The sequence below is a fragment of the Neurospora tetrasperma genome (genome assembly GCF_000213175.1).
Source record: "Neurospora tetrasperma FGSC 2508 unplaced genomic scaffold NEUTE1scaffold_2, whole genome shotgun sequence".
In the NCBI taxonomy this organism is placed as follows: domain Eukaryota; kingdom Fungi; phylum Ascomycota; class Sordariomycetes; order Sordariales; family Sordariaceae; genus Neurospora; species Neurospora tetrasperma.
Window position 1 is genome coordinate 494,132 of NW_009799100.1, and position 21,072 is coordinate 515,203.

The window sequence follows — 21,072 nt, forward strand, 5'->3', positions numbered from 1 at the left end:
CCCCCCCCCCCCCCCCCTCAGGCCCGAGTCCCTCCACTTCCAGCAGATAAGGTACCTATTCCAGTCCCCATTCCAACAACCAAGCAAACAAGAAAAAAAAAGCGCGGTTGGCGTAGTGGTACAACGCGTCACTCGATTCAAGTATTCGGGTTGAAATCCCCGACGAACCACAGTTGAAAGACCGAGTTTCAGAGGGCAGCACCAGCTACGATATTGAGGAATCCCTTGGTGAAGATCCCGGGTTCGAATCCCGGACCGCGCATTTCTTTTTTTTTTCCTTGTCTTCTTTCACTTTTTCATGTCTTGGGCCTCCCTCCTTGTCTGGTCTTCTACCTCTGTTGTTGACGGTTTGTTGGATGAAGATTTTCGCGTTCCTCGACGTTGACTTGGGGTTGAATGACTTGAGCCCACGTCCTTCACGTCAATGATTTCCCATGTCAGAGTTTGTTCGGGCAGTTGCTTCGAAGACTTAGAGGCCATGTAGCAGCCACGAATTCCGCAGTGTGACGCTCTGTAGAGGTAATTCCTCTCGCTATCACTCTTTTCATTGCCATGAACCAAGTCGGTTCGAGTCATTTTGCCTGACACCATCAGATGTTTCTGTAGAGATATCTTTAACACACACGTTGATATCAAAGAAAAGGTGGAGAAACCTGCTTGTAGCTCTCACAATGAAGCTAGGCAGATACTCAAAGGTGTAAGGACAGAGGTTTCATCAGTCCAAAGTGCTTGAAATTCTTCTCTTGAACGATGTTGACGAATATGGACTTCACGAAGGGAAAGATATGTTTACACAAGAGACTTGGTCGAACTTGAAACAGCATTGGGTAGGGCGAAGAGTCAACATATCATGTACTACCAGGTACAAGAACTCATGCGTGCACGAACCCAAAGACGAAAATTCGCTTTAACACTCTATTCTCTGTTTACTTTCTATCGACCCTCCCAATCCAAATCCAATCTCTGCCCCCTCCCTTTAACAATGAAACAATGAAGCAATGAAGCAATGAAGCAATGAAGCAATGAAGCAATGAAGCAAGGTTACCTCTACTTAGGAACACAGCGGAAGATACGGTCCAGCTCCTCCAGTAAGCTGTCCTTCAGCCGCGCTCAGACAGACGCCATATCGACGAGCCAGGCCCGCGGACATCTATCACAACAAATGGAACTGGTCAGCATTTTGCCATCGTACTACAACCACAGAAGAAGAAGACAGGACATTGTATACCTTGCTGGTGGCGACGTCCAGGGTTGGACGCCTCCAAGGTCGCCGGCAGGGGGACCGTTGAAACCGCTGCTCATTTCCACTCCGCTGACAAGAAAGTTATCGCCAGCCTCGGCGGCGGGAACACCATCATAGACAGGATGTGCCCGCCGCATGTACGTGGTGGGAGGCGGATACGGCTGGTATGGCGCAGGAGCGCCGGGCGCGCAGGCGGTCGATTAGAAGCTCTCATGCTTCTGAGAGCAGGTTTTGGCGAGTTCGGCCTCTGGGGCAACGTAGAGGTACCCGGTAACGTGCCGGTACCTGTCACTTCAGTGGCAGCCCAACTGGCAGTCCTGTGCTATGCTGTTGGAAGCATCACGGCCCTGATGTTGTAGGATTTCTGAGTTTGGAGTATCAGACCTCTAGAACGTAAAATTGTGCTTTTCTCAAACTCTCAAGCAGGAAGGGGAGGCACAAAGAACGAAAGCTGAAAGGAAAGTGGCACTCACGCTATGTGTTCTTTATGGGCGAGGGAGCCCCTTGGGCTTGGGGGTGCTGGTCACATAAACTTGGAGGGCAGCTTTTCGGATGACCGCATAGGCTGGAGGAGGGAAGGGGCCCGGGGTACGGGAAGTCTGGTGCTGCGGCCGGGTGGTGACCACCGCATGGATTGCGGTGTCCGCGGTGGATGCCTGAGCCGAGTGAGGGAAGGGACCGGGACAGGTGGTGCTGGTGGTGTGATGCAGCTTCGTTTGCTCGTCGCGAGCTTCTTGCTGCTGCTGCTCTTCCTGCTGTTTCTGTTGCTGTCAGTTGAGATTCTTGGATGGAGTTATGGTGCGTCCACCCTGAAGTGAAACAAAGCGCCCCCCTGGGATCACCACATGGTGGTGACGATGCAGGTTTCCTTCAAGGAGCTGAACATCACATGGAAGGAGGATTTGTGTGTGATAGGATTGATCTTGTGCCGAAGAAATGGGTGGAATGCAACAGAAAAAGAGTCAAGGATGGCAAGGAAGATGATCTGAGATTGCCTCACGGTCGCGTGGTGTTATGGAAGGAAGACGCGGAAACCGCTGTCAAAAGGAAAGGAAGTTGAGCTGAAGACTTACTGGCGAAGACATCTTGTGATGGTTGTGAAAGAGATGGAAGGTTTGGAGCTTGTTCTTGCGCAGATCTTGTTGTGATGAGCGAGGACTTGTGTTGGTGGTGATTGTTGAAGAAGTGAAGGAGGAAGGAAAAGGAAGAAAGTGGGAGCAAGAAGAAGGGGATTTCAAAAACTCCTGCTGGGGAAGGACTCACAGCCCGCTTCAGCCTGCCACTCCGGCACCGGGTAATAGCACGGCTGCCAGCCAGATTCTGATCGTCCAAAGTTTCTACAACATCATGTGGGCAGATGGCCAGACTCGAAGGAAAAGAGTGAAGGAACGAGGAGTAAGATGCCGGTGCTGCCAGCCCGGTCTCAGAGGCTGGCAGACGTCGTACGTACTACTTGTATCGAGGTAGGTAGAGGTAGTACGTACCATATAGGTCTCCCGTCTGTGCCTTTACTTCAACAAAAAGCGCGGTTGGCGTAGTGGTCAGCGCATCCACCATCTTCGAAGAGGACCATGCGGGTTGAAATCCCCGCCGAACCACTTTCAAAGACCGATTTTGGGGGAAAAAATGGCTGCAACAAGAATGTGGAAGACCCAGGTTCGATTCCTGGACCGCGCAACTATTTTTTTGGTCTTTTTCTGCGGTTTTGCATGTATCTGTAGAGGTCTTCAAAACGACTCTACTCCGAAATGAGCTTAACAACACCCTAGGTCGACATGTTCTATGCTTCGAGGCAGAAACAGCCGGCCTCGTGAATTGCCCCTCGTCTCGTCACTTGAGAATTTGTACAAATACGCCAAATCTCATAAGAAGAGCAAACAAGAACATGCTGCGCTAAGAAAGAGAAACAACCTCATTCAGGACACTCCTCTAGATCTCAACAACTTTCTCCAGACTCGTCACCGGGAGGCCCAAGATTCAACGCATCACAGTGCCGTCCCAAAGCGCCCGACAACCATCCCAGCAAGTAGAGGTACCGAAAGACTCCTCACCCGAAATCCGACCAACCAACCCAAGCCCCAATCCCAGAGATTCCAGAACCTGCGCCAGGTACCAAGTACCCCGCTACTTCTGCCTTGACTTTCCTCTTTATCCTCAGACCCGACAGCCAGGCTCCAGGTAGTACATGTACAAGGTCTTTGGTCCCATCCTTCAACAAATACAAGCGCGGTTAGTGTAGTGGTTTAACACGTCCACACAGTAACCCACGGCCCGGGCCCCTTTCCAGACATCCCCATGAGGCTCTGGGTTCGATTGCATGGTCCGGCGTTTGGCGTTCTTTGCATTTTCTTGGTTCGTTCTTGGAAATCCTTTGTGCGTTGAATTCTGGTTCCGATGTTCTCTTCCCCACCAACAAAATATTCATATCATACCTACCTATCACCCGAGAAGAGGGATAGACTTCTGGAGACTGGTTACCGGGCCGTGGACCTGATCTTGTGGAAAATCCTAGGTTCGAATCCTAGACTGCGCATCACATCTTTTTTTGCCCATCCACCTTGGTGGTGAGAGCTTTGTAAAGTGATGTTTGCTTTTTGTTTCGCCGCTACGGAGGGCTTTAGAGGTATGATTGTAGTTTTTACCTCTACTATGTTGCTTCCATGGCGAGAATGGTTCAAGATGCTTACAACATATTCAAATCGTGGAGTGCCTCTTGTCGATAAGACCCTCCATGATCTCCCCCGCACACCAGCTCTATGCTGCGATGGGTTGTTCAGTCGACTATGTGAGCTCTGGTTGAGAGAGCGTATGGCTTGCTGGGGTTGCTCCGTCCTTTACGCGAATGATAATGATTAGGGAATTATATCCTCTGCTTTGCTTGACTGGAAATAGGACAGGAGTTGAGGGCATCATCGGTGTTGTACAGTGGATGAATGAGTGAACAAGTGGCGTTGCTGTTACACCCGCATTGCTCGAGTTCCATTCCACTTGTTTATTACTAGGTATATTGTCTTCCGAGATTCACGAACTTTTTGTTCATTGACTGTATCTGCATGCAATCATAGCAGCGGGAATGCAAGACGCAGGGAAGGTGCGCAGTACTAGGCATTGGGACCAACATCAAAGTCATCAAACTTGATAGCAAGGGCGCATAAACCCCGATGCAGTAATGACATTGTAGGCTGCATAAGACATATATAACTTTGACTCCTTGCAACATCTGTTCCCGGTAGAGTTTCCGATGGCATTTGTTTAGGTTGCCTTCAGTGACTTCGTGATAATCTCGCCAAGGCCACCGGGTGGTGCCGTGGTGCGGTGCCGATAGCTTCCGTATTGGATGGGAGGATTTGCTTTGCGACGGAGTGAAGGGAACGTTGCAGAAAAGAGGAAACAGGAGCAAGGAAAGAGCCAAGGGCGTGTTCGTTGCCGCAGTAAAAATATAGCCTTGATATTGTATTACTGTGCAGATTCTACTGCATAGTACAGCTGCATTCCTGCAACATTAAGGCACACCAAGCCCTTTACCTTACTGAGTTGCGTTCGGGACCTCTATATAGCCAAGGCCACCCCCCATAGTCACCTTTTCAATTCTTCCCTTCTTCCCTTCTACAACAACCACAGTATATATACTATATAAAATATTGTATAGACTAAATAGTAGATTTCAGTTAGGAATAGCCTTATTTATCGTCTTTAAGAAAAAAAAAAAATTCAACTTTGCGACGGTAACCCCCTATATTATAGGGGTAAAGCGCTATAGGTGGTTTTTAACTACGATCCTTACTGTACTACGGCTCAAAATCGAGCCGTAGTGTAGTAAGCAAAACGGTTAAGAATTAAGAAGATTCTAGCCCTCTGATTGGTTAAATCGACAATTTGGAGAAAGTGCAGATGGTTGCAGGTAGTTGCAGCAACTTGCATGAAAATTAAGCATTTTTACTGAGAAATACCGAATACTGCGCAGTTCAGTAAGCTAGTATGCTTACTACGACCCGAACCCTATAAATCTGAATACCCTCTAATTTTTTACTGTGGTAACGAACACGCCCCAACACAAATCACCTACATCGCGTCATCCCCACACTCTGCTACTGAACCGTCATGTGTTGCCCTGGTTGATAGCGGGAAATTCACAATGACAGTAGGCCTAAACAGAAAACAAACCTCAAGTGGTGGGAGCACGTGAACCCAGGGACCTTGACATGAGGTATATGTATTAGATCTTTGTGCAGAAGATATAACAAGAAACAAAGCGCGATTGGCGTAGTGGTTAACGCGTCCACCACCTCGCGTTGAGTATGCGGGTTGAAATCCCCGCCGAATCACTTGGAAAGACCGAGATTGAGGGTACATATAGTCAAGACGATACTGGTGGAAGACCCAGGTTCGACTCCTGGATTGCACAATCTCTTTTTTTGTGTTTTTATCTTGCCTTTTTGTCTGGCGATGATGATATGGTGGTGATGATGGTGATTTTGGAAGTAGAAGTGGAGTGTAGCATGAGGGGGGACTTGCTTGCGAGTGAGCTCGGTGCCTGGTGGAACGAGGAAGGAGGATGTGTGGAAAGAGACAGCCATCCACGGAATGGAACTGGGAGACAGTGTGCGGATTCGACTGGCCATGTGCAAGTGCAAGATCGGAAGGAACCTCGAGTGTGTACACTGGGGTTTATGTATCAGGTCTTTGTGCCCAGACCTCAACAAGAAAAAGCGCAGTTGGCGAAGCGGTTAACGCGTTCACCACTCAGTGTGCAGTTGTCTGGGTTGAAATCCCCGGCGAACCACTGTCAAAGACCGACTCTGGAGGGGCATGGGCATATATGAGCAAATGGTGAAAGACCCAGGTTCGATTCCTGGACTGCGCATTCTTTTTTTCTCTTTCTCTCTTTTTGCCTCCTAGTGGGTGATGCCTTCATGATGGTGATTGGAGATTCGTGTCTTCACTTCCAAGTGGCAGAGGAACTTCGAACTTTCATCTGCCTCTCCATACTCCTTGGCCTGGCCATCAGAAGTTCACCTGGGCACGACTTACAAGACCAAAAGGACACGCAACTAGACCGCGTCAGGAACCTTGAACTGTGTGCCCACACAGCTCCCCGGCCCTTAGCAGCTGGCATCACCCCACCTAGATCACTACCCCGGCCGGCACCAGCAGCTCGAGACCGACATCCACGACAGCAACACAAACAAGCACAGACGCGCCAGCCCGACCTTCACACGCCAGTATATAGGAGCCCAGGTCAGACCCCAGTACCAACAAGTCACTAAAAGAAGTTAGAGTGGAGTAGTAGTTTAACTCGCTGCCCTCCCAAACTCGTGTTTGGAGTTGCGGCAGAGACTCGGGTGCGAATCCCGGCTCTAGCACAATCTTTTTGTGTCTTTTCCTGTTTTTGGCTCGATGCAGACAGAGTTAACAAGGCTTTTCTTTTCATATGAACTTTTACTTGTGTTCATATTGACTTTTTTTGACCGGTTGAAAGTTGAAATGTGTTGAAGAGAAAGGGCTGCTATAGTGGGAATAGCCTGGATCCGGAGACAAGGAAGGCACGGTCAGAGCCTGAGAGATTGACTGCCTCTGGAACTGGTCTGGGCCACTCACCACCTTTTAACTCACAGCTTTTCGTGTTTCTTTTCACTGCGGAACAGCCAGTAAATGTCCGCAAGGACAGGGGCGAATTTCTGCTCTATCCGCCCGACAGCTCTCTCTAGAAGTCTGGTTGCACTGTGGAATCACTTCCGTGACACTCGGCAGTTATGACGGCGATGTCAATGAACAAGCAACCAACGCAACGGAAACAGACTATCCGAGGTTCTATTGCCCTCGGTTGGCTTTACTTGACTTCAGTTCGTAAAGTCTGGCTTCCAGTTATCCGAACCGTCTACATCCTACCGGGAAATCACCTGGAAACAGATTCATCTCGAGAATTCTTCGACTCTCCATCACCACCGCGACGACATTAAACAACCGACGCGTTCAAGATCCGACATGCTATTCTCCTACGAGCCTTTTCACGCTACTATCAACTGACTGGTGCTTCGTTGACACTTGACGAACATGGGGGTAACTCTACTACAGGAAGGGTTTCACTTGTCAATAGTTCCCGACGCGAATAACGAGAACATGGCCTCTGCCAGACTGAACGAGGCAATGGCACAAGAGCAAGAAATGGGACAAATATACGAGTCTCTGTCCGAGTCCGGACCAGATGGTGAAGCAGTGGTGACCTTTAGGGCTTCCAAACACCCGATCTCTTTCCCAAACTGCTCTCCTTGGGCTTGCTTTCCATTACACGCTAACTCTTTGCTAGAGGCACTCAAGACAGTTTCCATCCAGCGTCTGACGGCTCTACATCCCTTCTCCGATGCCGATCCCAGACACTCGACCGCATCTCGACCACCGAAATCCTTTTCCAGACCTCAACCGACCGATACTCGCTTTTAAGACCTCAACCACCCCTTACAACCCAAAGAACTCCATATCATCACTCCCCCGAATCGGCACCGAATGCCCAACCCCCCTCGCATACACCCCCACCAGCTTTCCCTTTCCCCAAGTATACGTCGTATACCCACTCTGCGGCACGTTATCCTGCGTCGTATCCGGCTTCAGATAATCAAACCCAAACACGCCCGCCCACTGCTTGATGGTCTCATTATAATTATTCGCATTCAGCGTGGTATCCGCACTCCCATGGTATATCTCCATCTTGGGTCTCGCCCCCTCATAACCCGGATACATATCACGCACCACCTTCGCCCACACCTGGGGCGTTCCATTGACTTGGCCATTAGCGCAACTACTATTCCACGCATTGGTCCCGCCTGCTTGCGAGTAGAAGCATCCGGCTGGAACACCACTATACACAATCCCCGCCGCGAACAAAGCAGGATAAGTAGCGGCCATAACGTTGGTCATCATGGCGCCTGACGAGGAACCCGTCACAAACACCTTGGTGGCGTCGCCGTTGTAGGTCTTGAGGGTGTAGTCGACCATGTTGGCGATGGAGTTGCTGTTTCCGCCGCCGTTGTGCGTTAACGTGGCATGTGAGGAGACGTCCCAGCAGGTGCCGGAGTAAGGGGATTCGGGGTAGATGACGATAAAACCCTTTTGGTCGGCGAGGCGGGCGTAGGGCGAATTGGTATAGTATGCTTGGGCGGTGCCGGTGCAGTAGTGGATGGCGACGATAATGGGTGGGGAGGCGGCGAGGTTGTCGGGGACGTAGATGTACATTTTGGCGTTGGAGGGGTTGGAGCCGAAGTTGGAGATTTGACGGAGGGAGGCGGCGGGAGCGCGTTTGTAGTCGAGGGGGGTAAAGGGGGTGATGAGGTCGTCGAAGACGGGGTGGGCGGCGGTGAGGGTGGCCAGGAGGGCCGTGGTGAAGGAGAGGAGCTTCATGTTGGTGTGGCTTGCTGGGAGAACAGTGCTGAGGAGGGATGGTGGTTGAAGAGTTGAGTGTCCTTGTCAGTGAGGGAGGATGGACTGCGGTTTAAGAGGATGATTTCCCCTGGGCTTGAACTACAGCCATCGTAGAGGAATTCAAGAGGTAGAGGTACAATACGTCATTGCCTCCGCGTGGATATTGACGACTTCGTCTTTAACAGTAGGTGCACATTGACAGATTTTTCCATACACTCCAGGAGCAACGAGTTGACTTCCAATCAGGAACAGTTGAGCTGGACTTCATGCCGTTTACCCGCATTTACCCGGGGCGGGCACAAGCAGCGATCAGCGCTACCCCAGATTCCAATCCCGGGGTAAGTGCCACGAGCGCACAAGGTTGAGGCGGATGTTTGCGCTCCAGTCGACATGGATCGAAGCCAGTGATAGGAGGAATATTTTCGATTCAACTATCATTGGAGGATCAGTGAACACGCTCAAAACCCAGTGTGACCATGGTGTAGAGGCTCTTCTGCTACCTCTACTGAGCTAAAGTGACATGATCTACACCCAACTTGCCAGACGCAACACGGAAGATGGCGATCCGGCGTGCCGTTCCTGGCGGGGTCTTCCCATACACCAGGGCAGGAATGAATCCGAAGGACTTCATGATGGCATTCGATCTACCTAGGTAATGTCCGTAAGAAACATCTTGAACTTCCAAAGATTTGTATAGGTAACAACATCCACGAATGGAAACAACAACCTAGAACTAGACTCGACCCCAGCAAACCACCCTCCCTCTTCCCACTACAATCCCTATCCCATCTCCCTTCTCCGCCTCATCCTCATTCCCTTTCCCATCCCCTCCCCAATCCCCCCCCCTTCTTCTTCTTTTTTCTTCTATCCTCTCATAAACCCCCTTCAACACCCCCGCCCAAGTCCCAATTCTTTATACTCCCGTCCTCCATGTCCTCTCGTGCTCCCATCCTCCCATCCTCCCATCCTCCACCTCAGTCCGAACGACGACGATACACATACACATACCTCCACCTCTCCACCCCCAACTCCAGTCTCTTTCTATCAAGTCCCAATCCAGCTTCACCTCAATAGAATTGACTCTCAAAGTCACAGCCTACCTTACCTCCCGTCTACACGCGATCCATGTCATCAAACTCACGCTCCATGCGGGCGCGGTCAATGAAGGATTGAGCGCTACGGAGACGGGCGAGCCAGCCTTGTGTGAAGAAGTGGGCTAGACGGAGGTCGCCGACGGGTTCTAGTTGAGTCGCTTGGGTGTTGGCGGATTTTGGCTGTTGGGGGGTGTTGGTGGTGGTGTTGGATGGAGGTACCTCTGGAGGTGCCTCGAGAGGTGGAGGTAAGGTTGCGTGCCCATGGGGATTGGGAGCATCGTCTGTGTGTGGCTTGCCGCAGCGGGGATTAGGAGTACTGGTGCTGGGGTTGGTGCTGGGGTTGGTTCTGGTGTTGGTGCTGGTGCTTGTGTCGTTGCTGGTGCTGTCGGGCAGGGATTTGAGATCCGGGAGGACAGAGAGGTCAAGACCACTGTTGATGATACCAGTGCTCGATGAGATACCTCCAAGCACTGGTGGTGGGCATGGGCATTTGACAACGCCCTGCCGCCAGATGTTGACTGCTTCGAGAGAGTTCGGGGGTAGTGCTAGTGACGATGACGACGGCGGCGGCAAGCGTACCTCTAAACCATAAAGCGGAGGTACTGCCGTCTTCTTTGTAGGCCCTTGAGGGTCTCCGTTCCATCGTAAGCGTGGGTCGATCCACCGCCTCCCTCTTTCATTTCCTCTTCCTCTTCCTACTACTTCCACTTTATGTGCACAAACTCCCACGTCATGTTCCTTCGGCACTCTGCTGTTATCAATCTCAGCCCACTTAGAGGTACCATTCTCGGCATTCTTCCTAATCCAGTCTTTAACCCGACTTTCTTTCCCATCTCCCTTCATAGAGGTAACTCTCACCAGCCCCTTTCCCTCCTCCCCCTCCTCCACGACCGTCTTCCGATTCTGTAGCTCGAGCTCAGGCTCATCGTACACAGGCTCGGGCAAGTCTCCCGAGCGTGGTTACTCTGGCCTATACTCCCCATAGTCATACCTAGAGGTAGTCATCGAACTACTCTCCTCGCCATAAGCATGTTGTCCCTCTCTCCACTCCTCCCTCCTCCTTTCTTCTCTTCTTTCCCTTTCACGCTCGTATCCCTCGTCGTAGCCCTCGCTTGAGGTATCATCAGCCGCATCTCGATGAAGCAGACCCCGATCTTCACCTGCTTCTTCGGCTTCTACTCGCTCTGTTGACTGTGTGGACGCAGGGTGTCCGTAACCATTATGATCCCTGTGATGAGAGCTGGAATAGGCAGGATAGGGAGAAGTGCTCATCGGCCTCTGCTTTACTACTGTACTCTCAAAGACAGAGGCAGACTGCGAGGGGCTGGCAGTGTGAGACTTGGAGAAGAAGGAGGGCATGGAAACGCGGTTGTGGGAGGTAGAAGTAGCTGGGGCGGATGCTGAGGAGGGGGAGGAGGAGGATTGTTCGAAAACAGAACGCATCCGTTGGAAGAGGGAGCCTCCTCCTCCTCCTCCTCCTCCGGTGCTACCGCTACCACTGCCTGATGTGACACGGTTCTGGCTGGAGGAACGAACACTCTCCCCTGAGAGCCTCAAATCTTCATTCCTAGAAAGACTTGCTTCTCGCTGGTGCCACATTTCCATTACCTTTGGCGTTGACGCCCTGTTCGTTATATCATGCTCCTTGTCATGCGCTAGGCTGTCACCGTACCCGCCGCCGCTGTAATCAGTCCCTGCGTCGGTCAACGAACTGCCACCGCGCGGACGACCGATGTTGTCGCCGACGCTGTCCATGTCGCGGATCCGTGGGTCTTGACCTGAGGCAGGTCCTTCGACGGGGGAACTAGGACCGGAGGAAAGGGTAGTCCCGCTACGAGCGGATTGAGGGGAGGAAGCAGTGGGAACGGTGCCAGAGGTGTCGGCTGTGGCGAAGGTGGCAGCGGTGTTGATGGTGTCGGAGCGCGAGGCGCGGTTAGTTACGTCGCGGGGGACGAGCTCTTTCTCTTCCTTGGGTTGCTGTTGGGTCTCGTGGGAGACATGGTCCTGGGCTAGGCCGGGAGGGGTGGTGGGGATGGATAAAGGGGGAAGGTCGTGAGGGTGAGCTGGAGTGACAGTCTCTCTGTCGCCAGCTTCAGGCTTCTCAGACTGGGAGGGTTGATCGAGAGGTGTTGATGGTCTGTTTTCATGATCATGGCGGTCGTCGTAGGTAGCACTCTCGGGGTTCGTCTCTTGGCTTTGCGCAGGCTCGGGGGGGTGATGAATCCCGACATGATCGTCATGGTAATCATGGAGCTCGGCCGTGTCGTCGGCAGGTTTGACCTCAGTGACCGGAGTTTCCAGAGCTGCTTCGACCTCAGCATCAATGTCAACATCAACGGAAGGATGAGCATGAGCAACGGCATCAGCAGCCGCACCAATCTCCTCCACATGTTCAGCTTGCTCGGGCTCGTCCTCATAATCCGACTCAGACAAGAACTGGTCTACCTCGCTCCAGTCCCTGCCCATGTCCTCCCCCCTTGTAACAGCATGCGGATGATAAGAAATGGAGAAAGTCTCCGAAGGGAACTCGCCGTTCTCGGTATCGCTAGGCTCTGTGAGTTGCAGGACCGGAGGCTCACATGGCTGTGACGGTTGGGCGTCGGCATTGTCGTGGTCGTGCAAGTGACCATCATCCGCAAGTGTCTCCGTCTCCTGGCCACCCAACCGGTAGCCATGACCAACCTGATCGTCAATAGCCACCGGCCCAGCAGGGGACTGTTCAGTATGATGCTCTTCTCGCTGAGGACCCTCCTCTCCATAATCACTCTCCTGAGCCTCCTCCTCACCAACACCCTCCAACTCCTCCGCCAAACTCTTCTCAGCCCTCGCCGCATGTTCATGGCTCAACACAGACGTCGGCTCCTCCACACTCAGAACCTTGTCAAGTGATCCTTCAACGTCGGGATGCTCCGCGGGAGTCGCATGCTCTTCAGTAATCGTCTTAGGGGACGAGTAGCGAAAGGGGTCATACTCGTTATCGTCTGAGTTAGCATGAGCTTGTTGGTCTTCGTCTACTTGGTGCTCATGCGAGGCATGCTCTTGTTCCATGACAGGGTGGGCAGCCTTTAACTCACGAGCTTCAGCAAAAGCAGGCTGTCCCTCTGGGGATGTGGTCTCAACACCTTCTTCATCGATTCTTTCGTACACGGAGTCCTCGGTCAAGTTGTCAACATCAGTGCCTCTTGTGCCCTCGGTTTCATGTTGCTCACGGACGAAGGTGCGGGTATTCGGCTCCATGTCATAGCCGTGAACATCATCCGGTGCTGACTCGACGGTATCCTGAGGGGCGACAAGACCTTCAGTTTTCGCTTCGGCATCAGCCACGGAATGGACAATACCGCTGGAGAAGAGTGTCACGTTGCTTGTTTCATCCACGGGGAGGTCGTGTTCATCGGACAAAGCAGCAGCAGCAGCGTCACCCTCATCATCATCAACATGACCTTCGGTTTGTTTCTCCGCCTCGGCAGCCATGTCACGGCGCTCCACACCATCGCCAAGCTCAGCTTCACCTTCGTCACACTCCTCTTCGGCAATCACATCAAGATGATGAGTCACGAGATCATCCCTACCCTCAAAGTCCTCACTTTCAGACTCGGACGACAAGGCTTCTTGGACACGGACGTCTTCGTTGTAGTCTTCCCGATGACTGTGATGCTCAGGACCAGGCTCCATATCGCGATGATGCATGTCCCCAGTTTGCACAGCATGCTGACGCTCAGCAGTATCAGGATCGTCATCCACACTCAGTCCGTGACTCTCTGGTTCTTCCGTGATATCCTGTCGGCTAGGGACGCGCTCGAGCTGATGGCTTATTTCATCATCATCGTCGTCTTCAGTGTCTTGGTCATCTCCTGGCCGATCTTCTCGCTGGTCATCAGCAGTCTTTACTCGAGTGTCAGGCTGCAAAGTAACGACCACCTCTGGCTGTCCATCCATGCTAGCGGCGTGTTCAACAGAATGAAAACTGGCCTCCAGCCCAGGAGTAGGAGCCAAGTCGCTAGGCGTATAAGGTCTCTCGTAAAGCTGGTACCGAGGCTGGAAATCTTCTTCCACCTCTTCACTGACGTCGGGAACCTCGCGCTCGCGGTGTGCCTCCTCGTGTGCCTGTTCCTCTGCATGGTCGCGAGGAGCATACGAATCATTAAGATGCTCCTGGTGCTGATCGGAACGATGGAGAGGGGATTCAGTCGGGGTGTAATAATCGTCGGTGCTATGCGGGACGTGATGCTGGTTGACGAAGTAATGCGCTGGTTCATGATCCCCTTCTTCGATGGGGGTGTGGTGCATCTGCACTGGTTCGCTGTGGGTGAGGGCCACGCCGACGGCAAAGGGGATGTGGGAAGGGTCGAGGGGATGGTGGTCCGTGTCGAGGATCTGTACTGGTGTATGACCCTCGTCGTGTTCAAACTCAGCCGAGTCGTGTGGTTCGGGTCGACCCAGGCCCATCTCCTCTTGCTCCCTGACGAGCTCCTCAATCGGGACAGGCTCAGGCTCCGGCTCTTCTTCATGCTCAGGTCCATGACCAGGAGGATGCAATTTCACCCTGGTAACGCAGGGCTCAGCGACCCCTTCCACACCCATAACCGGACCCTCCGCCTCTTCATACTTTTGCGCCTCCTCCTGATCGTGTGCCGCACCCTGTCCTAAATCCACCTCACTGGCATACGGCTCCAACACCCCCCTCGCTCTCGTCGCCTCCTCCTGCAGTTCGAACCGCCCATCGTGCGCCGGACCGACGGGGTCATCGACCAAACCTTGGAGGACTTCTTTCTCTATGACTTTCTTCTGCAGCGCTGCTTCTTCATCGACGCCCTGCTCCTGCCCTTCCTCTCCCCCATGTTGTTGTTCATGCTCCCCTTGGTGCTCCCGCTCCCACTCCCTCTCAATCTCCGCAACAGCCAAATCAATACACCCCTGAGCCCTCTCCACAGAATGATGATCAACATCTTGTTCATCAGGCTCAAGCAGCTCGTCATCCAGGACATCCTCAATCTCATCCATCAGCACCTCCCCCTCCTTCTGCCCTTGTCCTTGCCCTTGCCCCATCACATGTTCTCCCTCACCCTCCCTCTCCATACCCTGCAACTGCACGTCCTCTCCAACCTGCCACTGCTCAGGAACGAAATCCGCATCATCATCTTCCTCCATCGCCTTGGCGGCCGTGGGAGAAATAGGAGATGTGGGCTCGTTGATGTCTGTGTAGGAACCGCGCTCGGAGGCGGTGGAGATGGAGGAGTCCGCTTCTGCGTCTACGTCTGCGTTGGAGGGGATGGTGAGGAGGGTGGGGACGGTGTCGATGTTATCTAGGTTGGGGAGATCAGTGTGGGAGGTTTCTTCTGGAGTTGGGTCCGAGTTTGAGGCTGAGGTTCGGTTGGTTTCGGTGTCGGTATTGGAAGAATCGGCATTAGCAGGGGCGGTGTCTGGAGGGTTGGTTGGGTGTGTAGGGAGGCCGGTGTCGGGAGGGGTCAAATTTGCATGGTCTGTAGGGGCTTTGGTATCGGGAGGGTTGGTATCAGTGTCGATGCCATGGCCGACTTGGTGGTCCGCAGATGAGACCGAAAAACCAAGGGGAGCTTGTGTATAAGGCGTGTAATCAGAAGTTTCCGACTCCGGGCTCGAGCCTGTCCCTCGTCCAGCCTTATCTGTCTCTGCCCCTCTGGCCCTATGCCCGTCCTGTGCAGGGGCAGCAGGAGGATGAATAATCCCCAAACTATCATGCCTCCCCCGGGACTCTTCCGTAGTAGCCCGCTCGACAACAACAGGGGCAGTATCATTAGATCCGAGGTGATGATGCCCAACCGGCAACCCACAGTGCTGCCCTTCCTCCCCTTCTTCCACGTCCTCCTCCTCTTCATCAACCTCCGCGAACCCAGCCGAACGAAGGTTCCTGTCCATCGTATACTCAGAGAACGGAAGCCCTCGAAACTCCACGTCCACCAGACTTGTCTTGGTATCTGTGGTTTTCGTCTCAATCTCCACCTTCCGTTCTCGAATGGAATCAGACGCTTTGTCTCCCGGCACGGGCTCATCAGAAGTTTCTTCCGCAGCAGCTAAATCTCCAACAGATACGGTATCAGCAACGTCTTCCTCCATGTCTTCCTCCATGCCGACAGCGGCGGCGGAGAGAGTCCGGGCAACGGGAGAGGTAGGTCTCGAGGCAGCAACGGCTACGGGGGCAGCAACGCTAAGCTCGTCGGGTCTATTGAGCAGGTCGTCCATACTCATTGATGCCATCTTGTCTTTGAATTGGGAGAGACCCGAACCGGTTTCCTCTCGGGCAAGTGGTTCCTCTTCTTCCTCTTCCTCTTCTTGCTCGCTTTCGCTGTCAGGAAGTTTGTAATATCTGTCAGAGTCGGGAGGAGCATTTTCGAAGGCTGCGGCGGGGAGGTAACCCCTTTCGTTGACATGTGTCTCGACTGGCTCCTCCTGGGCTTGAGATGTTTGCTCTGGTTCAAGCATCTGGGCGGCACTCGCCTTCCTCGCCTCTCGAATAGCTCTCGAGTTAAGCGGCAACGGAGTCTCCGTATGGACTTGTAGTTTTTCCTCAATCAACCGATTCAGTTCCTGTTTTGTTGCTGCTCGTCAGCCATCATCCCAGTCATTTTACACCATCAACTCCAACCCAGGAAAAGACCTACCTTCCTTCGTCCCTCCAACCCCCTCAACCTCCCCACCTCCTCCTCCCACCGTCTCTCCCACTCCTTTTCAATCTCCCCCATCAACTCCTCCGTCTCCCTCTCCACCTCCCCCCTCTCCTTCTCCAGCGTCCGTTCCCTCTCCTCATCCTCTTGCCTTAATCTCTCCTCCCACAGCTCATCCTCCTCCCTCCTTCGTCTCTGCAGCTCCGCATCCTCCGCCCTTCTCCGCTCCAGCATCTCCTCGCGCTCCACCCGCCGCTTCTGCGAGAGGAATTGTGTTTCGGCCGTGAAAGCATTAAGCAAAGAGCGAATGGCGGATTCCCGACGGGTGACGAGGTCGTTGATTTTCAGGCGTTCCTCGGGGGAGGCGATGGAGTAGGGGTTGCCTCCGCCGGCGCCGTGGTCGGGCGCGGGGGAGGGCGGCTGGAGGGTGATGATGGTGGTGTGGATTTGGGAAATGGTTTCTTGCATTTGGATGAGGAGGGTGGGGAGGTCGTCTTTGTCGGTGATGACGACGGACGGGGGCGAGGCGAAGGATGCAGATGAGGAGGAGGGGGGTTGGGTTGTTGGAGAAGATGTGGACGTCATGATGGTTGGGTTGTAGGGGGCTGGACGCCCGCTGGTGATTGTTGTCGGCTGCGTGGTGGGTGGTTTTTTTTCTTCTTTCTCGTGGAACTGAATTGTATGGCGCTCGACTGGAATGGATTTCGGGACTTGGTGGATGTCGTTCGTTCGTCGATGTAGCTTGGTTTGGTTGTCAAGGCTCGTCACGACGCATGCTGCCTGTAGGTGTGGTAGTCGACGCTGATGGATGGCCTAGCTAGTAGCCAGTTCAATTCGTTATTGCTGTACAACCTGTAGTAAACATACAACATCGCCAACCTCGGAGACATGGATAGACAAAATGACATGACGGAAGAATGGGGAACCCGAACATCGCGGCTGGCACCGGCGATAAGACTAAGCACCAAGCACCAAGCACCAAGCACTCGAGCAGAGGGACGGCAACTGGACATGGAAGACTCGAGTCGAGTCGAGCATCACCTCTCTCGAGACAGCGATCCCTGCCCTGCCTGCCCACCCATAGTGTCCTCCTCTTCGAGCTCCCGTCTGTACGTATCCGACGTTACTAATATTCGCCTTCATCTTTCCCCGAGAGGTATACACTTGTATATCAACCTCGAACAACACCACCCTACCGGGATGGCGAGGATGAAAAGGACAATCAGGACGGGATACCCCTCCAACAACCATCTTCCTTCTCAACAACTGGACCACGCTTCGATTGATCCTCGACTCGTAGTCATGTGGCACAAGGCGCAGCACTCGCTATGCCACCTACCACCACTCCCTGCCACCTGCCACTTGCGCGAAACCCTTGAGTCTGACATCGCCATTTCCCATATAGGATAGTGTGGCAACTGAATCGCAGTTCGCGCGGTACTAGTACTGTACTCCATGTCGACGGCGGTCGGACTCTACAGTCACAGTAGACGTGTATGTAGATAGACAAGGGACCCAAACCCGGCCGGGAGGAGGCGTCCGTTCGCATCTTGATCGGAGCGCATCTACTGTACAACCTAAGTACAATGACCGGACCGGACCGGACTGGCAATAGGACTCTTGGCCAGCATTCTTCTCTTCTGTGCTTGACTGGCCGGTGGTGACCCATGGCGGGCTCCGATAACCGCGTCTTCGCCGAGGCGCGTCTTCGGCAATACAGGACTCGGCACTCAAAAAGCTTCCGTTTCGGTTGTTCTTAGGTTCTAGGTCGCGCTGCTGTTGGCAATGTGACAATATCAAAGTCTCGTCCATGTCGCGATACCGTCGATAGTCGTTCGTCGTCGTTCGTCGATGAGGAGGTGGGATGTGCGATGTTAATGTGACGACATGTTTCAGGGTTGTTACCTCTATTGTGCCCTGGGAGTGTACTGCAGTACACTACACTTAGTCAGCGGCGGTCGGATGCCGGTTTGAAAATCTTAGTCTGTTCCTTATTCCCTAACTCAATTTACCATTCCAGCCCCTTATTCCAGCGACAAACTGTTAGTGAACACTAAAACCCACCCCGCGCACTATGGCTGACTCCCCAGGACAGGGGTCCAAACACCCTAGTCAAGACCGTTGAACACTACAGAGGAATGCCTGCAAACGTCGTAGCGCTAGCGTCAAAGTGACGCGGAACCTGAAACTCCGAAAGTCCCAAGAAAGTTCCCCTTCACACTTCGGATGCAACATGTGAAGAGATGCCGAATGGTCTTTACTATGCTGTGGTGTTTCAATATGGCATCAAGATGAAGAAGAAGAATGTTTACATTCGGATAGACGGCTTTGGATCACTTGGGTTCACTGTTGGGAAACCGGGTGGTCGTCTATGGCATTGACACCTGGACTGTGCCGCCGTTATCACCTCGCGAATATTGAGGGATTGGATCCGGAGCGTTTCTTTGATGGGGACTTTTAGTGCCAACCATAGGAAGATAATGAGCACCGTTGGGATATTGTACAGTGTTAAGAGCAATGATTATTTGGTAAAAAAAAACGCCATGTGAATGCGGGAAAAAAACAATCGCTATTTTGATAATGTAGAAAGCAGAGAGAAGCGACCCATAGGTATCTGATAGTAGAGGTAGCCAAAAGCGCAAGGCCAAGAAACATGATATGAATGACCGCTTCAAACCCCCTTCCCATTTGCCCTATGGCTGGATATCCAATAAACAGAAAAGAGACACCAAACACCCATCATCATCACCACCGTCACAATTTGCCTCCTTTTACTCCAAGCTTCAATTAGCACAAGAAACACCACTCAAATCCTCGCCATTCCTCCCCTCTCCACCACTGCCCTCCTCTGCTTGTACTGCACAGCAAAATTGTACCTGACAAACGTCCCGTAGCCGTACGCCGCGATGGCAATCGCCAGCCACACACTCGTAATCACCAGGCCAACCGGGAAGATCATAATCTGCACGCCAGGCAACACAAACGCCGTCGTGCCATTCTTGAGACGAGCAATCTCGTCTTCGACCGCCAGCTGGGCCCTGTTAAAATCCGACAAGACGACTTCCTTGCTGAAGACACCAGCCACAAAAGCCGCTTCGTTGGAGGAGATGTTGGTGGAGACGGCGGCGCCTTGCGGGTTGACGCCGGAGAGGGTGACGATGGGGAGGAGGAGATGTTGGAGTTGGGCCCTGTTTTCAACTGTTAGTGAGCTGGAGGGTAAAAAATGGGGGGAAGGGAGGAAGAAACGTACATAGTCATCTGACCAGTCATCTTGTCCGCATCAATCTTTCCCACCAACAAATACTGCTGTAGCAGAGTGGGATCACCATTCGACGGCAGATCCTGCACTATCGTCTGTCTCGCGGCAAGTTTATTTGCCGCCTCGCCATCGCCGCTTCCACCTACTCTTCCCACGGAAGCAGCACCAACCGCGCCCGAAGAAGGCAAAGCAGTCTCGGCCTGGCTAGAAGTAGAAGCAGCAGTCGCCGCCGCTGCTCCCTGCGAAGCTTGTGAAGCACCTGCCACAGGCTGATCAGGGTTCGCAGCCCCAACATTAGCCCCTGTAAACCGCAAGCCCACCGAAATCTTTTCCGGCGCGATCCCCGCGAAACTATCTCTCGCATCACTGATTCTGAACAAGCGTAGATCCGCCTCAAACACGCCCGTCGAGTTGTCCAGCGCCGGCAGATTGTAGCATACGCATGTGCCCGACGGGTTACTCGCCTGTTTCAGCTGGCGGAGTGTGGAAATGCAGGCGGCGTTGACTTGGGCGTTCCAGGCGGTCATGTTGAGGGTGCCGTCGGCGGTGAAGATGGGGTCCTGCCCAACCGAGGAGGCGGACAGCTCTGCTTGTCGTTCTTCGAGAAAGCCCCGGCGCAGGAGGTAGGAACCCATAATCTCTTCCATGCGTCGGTGGTAGGCAGGCGAGTCGCGCGTCATGCCTTCGACGATGAGGGCGCCGATGCCGGCTTGGACGGCGGGGGCCATCGCCAGGAGGGCGGCGAGGAGGGTTGTTGGTTGCCAGAGCATCATGGCGGTTGGGGTTGGGTATCGATATTAAGTGGTGGTGTAAATATTAGTTCCGCCCAGCGGAGTGTCCGAAGAGAAAGTGCTCGCGCGGTCCGGTTGCTGTCGTATTGACGGCCGACCCGAGTGATTCTGTTGATAGGTAATGATGGGTTGCTTCTGGGTTGGGCACCCGTAGATCAGAGGCCAGCCCTACGTCCGTTACGGATGGGATTGTCGATCAGTGAGCACTAAAGTTGGTAAAAGATTGCAACTGAATGGAGGGACCAGCCCAGTTGGTGAAGAGAACGTCTACCTTCTCGATTGAGAAGCACGGTCGCCGCCGTGAGAATCGTATAATTAAAATGATGGCCACTCAAGAACAGGCAAGAAAGAGAAGATGGGAAATTGCATCCGGTGATTTAGACAGAATTGGAAAGCAGCACGCGGTAACTAAAAATGAGGTGGCATGGTTGTCATGGGTTGGTAAGGGACTTTCGAGCCGGAGACGTCCAAACTCGCAATGTTCAATATGGGGTCATGGTCTGACCACTTGTCGGAGCCATGAGGGTAGGGGCCGGAGATGGAACAAGGAGGGGGCTGACGGGTTAGGCGTGAGGGATCCCAGAGGTAGCAGCCGACAATATAGGCCCGGGAACTACCATGGACGTGG

At 53.1% G+C, this 21,072-nt stretch overlaps 4 protein-coding genes across 4 annotated transcripts; all 4 read right to left on the minus strand.

Moving 5' to 3' along the window:
- Positions 1-1,728: 1,728 nt before the first annotated feature.
- NEUTE1DRAFT_98890 (uncharacterized protein) lies at positions 1,729-2,328 on the minus strand (the record flags this gene model as incomplete). Its single annotated transcript, XM_009850688.1, has 2 exons — positions 1,729-2,004; positions 2,317-2,328. The coding sequence occupies 2 exons, from the start codon at positions 2,326-2,328 to the stop codon at positions 1,729-1,731; spliced, it is 288 nt and encodes a 95-aa protein (XP_009848990.1).
- Positions 2,329-7,699: 5,371 nt separating this feature from the next.
- NEUTE1DRAFT_39932 (uncharacterized protein) lies at positions 7,700-8,638 on the minus strand (the record flags this gene model as incomplete). Its single annotated transcript, XM_009850520.1, has 1 exon — positions 7,700-8,638. The coding sequence occupies one exon, from the start codon at positions 8,636-8,638 to the stop codon at positions 7,700-7,702; it is 939 nt and encodes a 312-aa protein (XP_009848822.1).
- Positions 8,639-9,771: 1,133 nt separating this feature from the next.
- NEUTE1DRAFT_135757 (uncharacterized protein) lies at positions 9,772-16,979 on the minus strand (the record flags this gene model as incomplete). Its single annotated transcript, XM_009850689.1, has 3 exons — positions 9,772-10,700; positions 10,764-16,317; positions 16,392-16,979. 3 exons carry the CDS (start codon positions 16,977-16,979, stop codon positions 9,772-9,774), a joined length of 7,071 nt encoding a protein of 2,356 aa, XP_009848991.1.
- Positions 16,980-18,947: 1,968 nt separating this feature from the next.
- NEUTE1DRAFT_59351 (uncharacterized protein) lies at positions 18,948-20,426 on the minus strand (the record flags this gene model as incomplete). The annotated part of the gene is made up of 2 exons (XM_009850690.1): positions 18,948-19,582; positions 19,645-20,426. 2 exons carry the CDS (start codon positions 20,424-20,426, stop codon positions 19,201-19,203), a joined length of 1,164 nt encoding a protein of 387 aa, XP_009848992.1.
- Positions 20,427-21,072: the final 646 nt, after the last annotated feature.